The sequence below is a fragment of the Numida meleagris genome, chromosome 11 (genome assembly GCF_002078875.1).
Source record: "Numida meleagris isolate 19003 breed g44 Domestic line chromosome 11, NumMel1.0, whole genome shotgun sequence".
NCBI classification, from domain to species: Eukaryota; Metazoa; Chordata; class Aves; order Galliformes; family Numididae; genus Numida; species Numida meleagris.
The window spans coordinates 2,178,630-2,184,670 of record NC_034419.1 but is presented as its reverse complement, the minus strand read 5'-3'; the positions used below and the strand labels follow the sequence as shown (position 1 = coordinate 2,184,670).

The window sequence follows — 6,041 nt, the reverse complement described above, 5'->3', positions numbered from 1 at the left end:
CCCGCGGGGCGAGGCGGCCCCGTTACGGGCGCCGGGCTCCGAGCGGGAGGGGAGCGGAGACCCGCCGCCCGCCCGCCCGCGCTCCGCCAGCGCCTGTTAATTGCCAGCTAATAGCCGCTCTGGTTTGCTAATGAACGGTTACAATTAGCCGCCCGGTAATTCTGCCGGTTCCGAGAGCGCGGCGTGGATCGGCGGCCGCTGCGGGGCCGTGACCTGACCCCCCCCCACCCCCCCCGCCCCGGGGCTGGGCTGGGAGCCGCGGTGACCGGCGTGACGCCGGGCGTGGGTGGTGCCCGACACCCGTGGCAACGCGCTCTGGCTTGTCCCAAACAGCTGCCAAGCCATGGGCACGTACGGACACCTCACCTTCCTCCTCCTCCTCCTCCGAGCCCCAGGTAGGCACCCTGGAGCTCAGCTGCACCCAAAGGACCGAAAAAAAGAGGGACAGGGAACGAGGTCCCCTGGCTGCCCCCGGGTGCCAACCCCAGGATGGGCACAGGGGGTGGCAGCTTCAGAGTCTGGGACACCAGTGGGGTATCTTGGGGACATCTCTGGGGCATCCTTGGGACACTGCGGGGATACTCTGCTCTTTGCAGGGACCTTTGTACAGTCAGCAGGTAAGAGCCACCCGTACGCCTGTGGGGACAAGGGACAGGACCCAGTTCCCTGACACGGCCGTGTGGGCTGCTGGTGGCAATGGCCACACGAGGCCAGCCCCGGGGTGTCCCTCCAGCCCTGCCCGACCTGCCGCGCATAGTGATGCTGAGTGAGGACGCTGCACCGGGCGCCCGCGTGGCCGAGGTGGCTGTGTCCTGCAGCAACGCCAGCAGCAGCCCCCAGGTCACGCTGGAGCGCGTCGAGTCCGGCGTCCCCACGGGTTCCAATGTCACCCTGCGCAACACTGATCCTGGCCACCCCTTCAACCCCATTGCGATCAGCGCCGACGGCGTGCCCGCTTCCACCTTTAGGGCAGAGGTACAGCTGGGGGGCAGGGAGCGAGGCTGGAGTACACAGCACCCTGCTGAGCAGCGTGTCCCCACACAGGTGACACTGCGTGCTGGCGCAGAGCTCGACGCCCACCGGGTGAACTGGTACGCGCTGATGCTGCGTGCTGCCTGTCCTGGCGAGCAGGAGGTGACAAGGTGGCTGTTTGTGCGGGTGACATCGGGACAGGCGCTGCGCTGCGGGACCCCGTTTGCCAGCACCGGTGGGGACGTGGTGCAGGTGCCAGCAGACGTGGCACCCCGGGCACCCCTGTATGCGGTGCAGGCGCAGCCACTGGGTGGGCTGATGGTGAGTGCCAGCTGCCCCGTGTCCCGCAGCCTCAGGCACAGGGATGGGGTTCGATCTCTCCTCCTGCAGTTCCAGCTCAGAAACAGTGGCACACCACTCACACTGACCCATCAGGGCCTGGTGCTGGCGCCTGATGGCGGCTTCAGTCCCAGCAAGGACACCCAGGTGGGCACGAGGCCCCACCCTGGCAGCACTGTCACCGCCCTCCCTGGCACCGCACACAGCTCTGTGTCCTGCTCCCCCCGAGGCAGGCCCTGGGAGTGCTCCAGCTCTCCTATCCCTGTCCCCGTCCCCGGCTCTATCCCCTTCTGTGTCCCATCCCTGCCCCTATTTGCATCCCTGACTCCATCCTCATCCCTGTTCCTATTGCCGTCCCCATGCCAGTCTTCTCATCCTCATCTTCATCCCTATTGTCATTCCTATTCCTAACCCAAGCCCTATTCATGGCCGTCTCCACCCCCAGCCTTTGCCTCTATCCCTGTCCCCATGCTGCCTGTTTCCTTCCCCATCCCTCTCCCTGTCTCCTTCTCATTGTTGACCCCATCCCCATTTCCATCCTTTCCTCCATCCTATCCCTGTCCTCAACTCCATCTCCAAATCCATCCCCATCCCACTCCTCATCCCTGTCCCCATCTCCGTTCCTATCCCTGTTGGCGGTGCCACTCCTGGCTGTCTCACAGCCACCCCGGTGCTGCCCGCAGAGGTTCAGGCTGGAGATCGAGGTGATGGACCGGCACGGGCAGAACTGCAGCGGGGCCGTGACAGTGGAAGTGCTGCCATCACACCGTCCCCGTGTCACCATCCTGTGAGTGAGGCCGGGTGGGTGACAGTGCTGGTGGCACCAGGCTGTGCCACGCTGCCCACTGTGCCCGCAGTGCGCCGCAGCAGGACGTGATGGTGCCGGAGGGCATCGGCCCCTTGGAAGTGGTCACGCAGGTCCGCGCCAGCGGGGACAACGTCCACTACGCCATCCTCGCTCCCACATCGCCAGCGCTCTTCACCATCGATGAAAGTGAGCGTGGTGGGGGGGGTCCCCACGGCTGCCCTGTCCCCACCCCTGTGCTTGGCACAATGCTGTGCCCCCTCCCACCTCCCACAGTGACAGGCGAGATCCGCAGCACGTGCCGGCTGGAAGTGGCCAGCGCGCACCTGCTCGTCCAGGCGTACAACGCGCTGCAGCCCACTGACCGGGACACCACCGTGCTCAATGTCACCGTGCAGGGGACAGACCGGCGGGCACCGTCCTGTGTGCCGGCCCTCTACATGTATGGTTCGAGGGTTTTGAGGGGGTGCTCCACCGTGCCTGGGAAGTGGAGCTGAGCAGCCAGCCACTCCCACACAGGTCACAGGTGCGTGAGACAGTGTCCCCTGGCACCACACTGGTGACACTGAGGTGCACCGACCCTGCTGGTGATGAGGGGTCCCTGCGTTACACGCTGGAGGGGCCACCAGGCTCTCGCTCCCACTTCCACATGGAGGGGCCACAGCTGCAGGTGAGTGGGGCCAGGGCTGGTGAGCCCCCACTGAGGGAGCAGGGTCCCTCCAGCACCCAGCAGTGTGCCAGGCTGTGGCTCTGGGGGACACTGAGCACTGCAGGACACCGTGGCTCGGCAGGTCAACACCACCCTGGACTATGACACTGAGGCAATGGATCCTGTGGGCTTACAGCTGACAGCCACCATCGTGGTGACAGCCGGGGGACAGCCCCTGAGGAGCAGTGAGTGCCTATGTTCCCTGCGCCCTGGGGGGAGGTCAAGGTAGAGATATGCAAAGCTCCTTTTGGACCCCCAAACCAACAAACAAACAGCGGAGAAAGTGCTCCTCTCCTGTGGCCCCAGTGATGCCCAACCCCGGGGGCACCCACGTGGCACCATCCCAGTGTCCCCATGGTGCATGCCCAGCGCAGTGTGGGCCATGGGATGGTGCCAGTGCAGCTGAGCTGCTGTGTGCTGCACAGCCCGCGTGCCCGTGCTCGTGACGGTGATACCTGTCAATGAATTCACACCGGAATGCCCCTATGGCATCATCTTCACCGTGCCGGAGACGGCGCCTTTTGGCAGCATCGTGGGGCGCGTGGTCGGCACTGACCGTGACCGCCCGCCGAACAGCCTCGAGTACAGCCTGGAGGGGGGCTCTGGCCCCGCACAGCCCTTCTCCATCGATGCACGCACTGGTGAGTGCCCAGCCCTTCCCCTACCCCACACCCCAGGCACCCATGGGTGCCCGGCAGCTCACATGACCTCACAGGTGAGATCCGCGTGGTGGGGCCCCTCGGCCCCCCGCGGCGTGCTGGCTACCGGCTGACGGTGCGGCTGACGGACACCCACAACGACCAGGACCCGGCGAACCGGCGGAGCCGCCTGTGCGACGTGGCCGTGCGCCTGCAGGTGTGAGCATGACGCCGGGGTGCCACCAGTCCAGGCGCCGTGCTGCGTCCCCGCGGCCGCCCCAGGGGTAGCTCTGGGCTGGAGGCACCCACGGGGACCGGGCGGGATGGAGCTGAGCCACCTCCGCTCCCGGCAGGCTGTGCCCGAGCGGGCGCCGCTGTGCAACCCGGAGGTGCAGGAGCTGCGGATCACGGCTGGAACAGGCAGCCGGCAGCCTGTCACACGCCTGGTGTGTCGTGGAGACCCTGAGGGCACCATGCTGTCCTATGCCATTATCGGAGGTGAGGAGCAGCCAAGCGCTGTGACTCCAAGGTCTCTGCACCACGGCCAGGGCACTGAGTAGACACTCCCATGCAGGCAATGAGGAAGGGCACTTTCGGCAGGAGGGGAGCATGCTCTCCTACATCCCCAGTGGCCTGGCCGAGCCCCGCACCTTCGTGCTGCTGGTGGAGGTGTGGGGTGGCACTGGGTCCCCCCGCCGCAGCACCGTGCTGGCGCTGGTGGTGCACGTCACACCCCGCAGCACCCCAGCACCGCCCAGCACCACCGCCCTGCACATGGTGAGCAGCATCCCATGGCCTGGGTGCCTCCGGCCAGGACATCGCCTGGCCCTTCACCTCCACCTCTGCAGGTGCAGCAGAAGGAGCCGCTGGTGGTCTGGCGGACGGAGCTGGCCTGGCTCCCACCAGCCTGGTTTGTGGCCGTGCTGACTGCAACCGGCGTCCTGCTCCTGGCCAGCCTGTGCTGTGTGGCACATAATGTGCTGCGCAGGTGAGCCCCAGCCTGCGGCGTGGCACGGCACGGTGAGGAGGGGGCTCAGGGCCGCTTTCTGCTCCTCCCGCAGAAGCCGAAACCCCAGCAAGGTGCTCCTGAGAGAGAGGTGGGTGCTGAGCGGTGGCAAAGTCTCCTGTTGCATCCCTGCAGCCTCGTGGGGAGATGTGGCACCGGGGGGGGTTCACGTCTGAGCCCACGGCTGGGGGGGGGGGGGTGTTGATGTCCCCAGGCTGCTGCTCTGAAGAGCAGCCTCTGTCTGAGGGTGAGGGCGCAGAGCAACGAGCACAAGCACGGCGGTTTTACCGGGGAACAGCCGTGCCGGCAGCCAGGCTGGGGGCAGAAACCACGCGGGGTGGCACGGCGCAGTGTGGGGGTTGTTCCGGGCGCCGGCTGGAGGAAGGGGTGACAACAGGGAGAGGCTGTGGAGGGAGAGTCCGAGCGGCACCGGAGTCAGCCCAGCCCACGCCAGGCACCCGCACAGCGAGGAGTAGGAGCATCGGCCCTCGGAAGGGCAACAGCCGCCTGCAGCCACGGCACCCAGCGCTACGCGGCCTCACGGGCGGGCGCAGCGCCGGGAGCGCGGCCGCAGCCTCTGGGCGACAGCCGCGGCTCGGAGGCGCGACCCACGCTCCCGGGTGAGGTTGCCCTCCCCTCGGCCCCTCTTCCCCCGCAGCTCCCGGGACGCGGCGGCGCAGAGCGGCGTCCACGAGGAGGAGCGGGGCCGCCCGCCCGCCCGCAGCCCGTCCCGGCTCTCGGCACGGCGGCCCTTCGACGGCCGCGCGCAGGACCCATGTGAGCGCCGTGCCCGGCTGAGGGGGCGGGGCCGCGGGCACGGGGCTGAGCGCTGCTCCCCTCCCCCCCCCCGCAGGGACCGGCCGGGACTATCTGTTCAGCAGCGTCACCGGGGCACGGCGCTGGATCTGAGCCCCCCACGCGGGACGGGGATCCCGCGCGCCCGCCGGGCACGGCATCTCCACGGCCCCGCGTGGGGCTCAGCCATTAAACGGTGCACGAGGCTGCGCTGCGCTGTGACTGCCGCGGGGTGGGACGGGGGGGTTCACTGGGGCCGTGAGGGACGCGCTCCCCCGGGACCGCTCCGCTCCTCGGGCCGTGGCCGCGGGGACGCTCACACCGCCCCGCCTCAGCCGGGCAGGACCGCGGCCCGCGCTCGCTCCGCCGTGCCCATTGGTCCAGCGTCCTCCTCCCGGTGGCCAATGAGACGGCGCAGCCCGCGGGGAGGCGGGCCATCGGGCGGGGTCACGCGTGCCTAACGTGCGCGGCCATCCGGAGGCGGTCCGTGCACGAAAAGGGGCGGGGCGGATTTATGTTTGAGTGACGTCGGCATCGGCCTATCAGCGTGACCGTATCGCTCCCGACAGGAGGGGCTCGGCTGCTGATTGCCGCAGGGCGCGGAGGGGCGGGCGTTGGACGGCGCGGTTGCTATGACGGCGCGCGCCGGGGCCCCGCCCCCTCAGCGGCCGCCATCTTGTTGTTGATTCGAACGGCGGGGAGCGGGCGGCGGCGCTGGGGGCTCGGGGTTGCCAGCCCCCGGCCGGGCAGGCGGAGCCGCCCCGGTGAGCGCGGCGG

At 68.6% G+C, this 6,041-nt stretch overlaps 2 protein-coding genes across 3 annotated transcripts in view; both read left to right on the top strand.

The window, feature by feature from the left end:
* Nucleotides 490-5,460, top strand: CDHR4 (cadherin related family member 4). The gene is given in 18 exon segments (XM_021409856.1): nucleotides 490-537; nucleotides 539-617; nucleotides 734-975; nucleotides 1,045-1,293; nucleotides 1,363-1,458; nucleotides 1,995-2,098; nucleotides 2,169-2,305; nucleotides 2,393-2,558; nucleotides 2,636-2,786; nucleotides 2,908-3,010; nucleotides 3,251-3,466; nucleotides 3,541-3,680; nucleotides 3,817-3,961; nucleotides 4,038-4,240; nucleotides 4,312-4,451; nucleotides 4,525-4,560; nucleotides 5,128-5,246; nucleotides 5,323-5,460. Coding segments are annotated over 18 exon segments (2,430 nt in total). The 3' UTR covers nucleotides 5,379-5,460.
* IP6K1 (inositol hexakisphosphate kinase 1) overlaps nucleotides 5,492-6,041 on the top strand; it is a 35,688-nt gene continuing 35,138 nt past the window's right edge. For both annotated transcript variants that reach the window (XM_021409867.1, XM_021409863.1), the window contains exon 1: nucleotides 5,492-6,028. The gene's annotated coding sequence lies outside the window, so the exon portion shown is untranslated. The remainder of the gene's footprint in view (nucleotides 6,029-6,041) is intronic.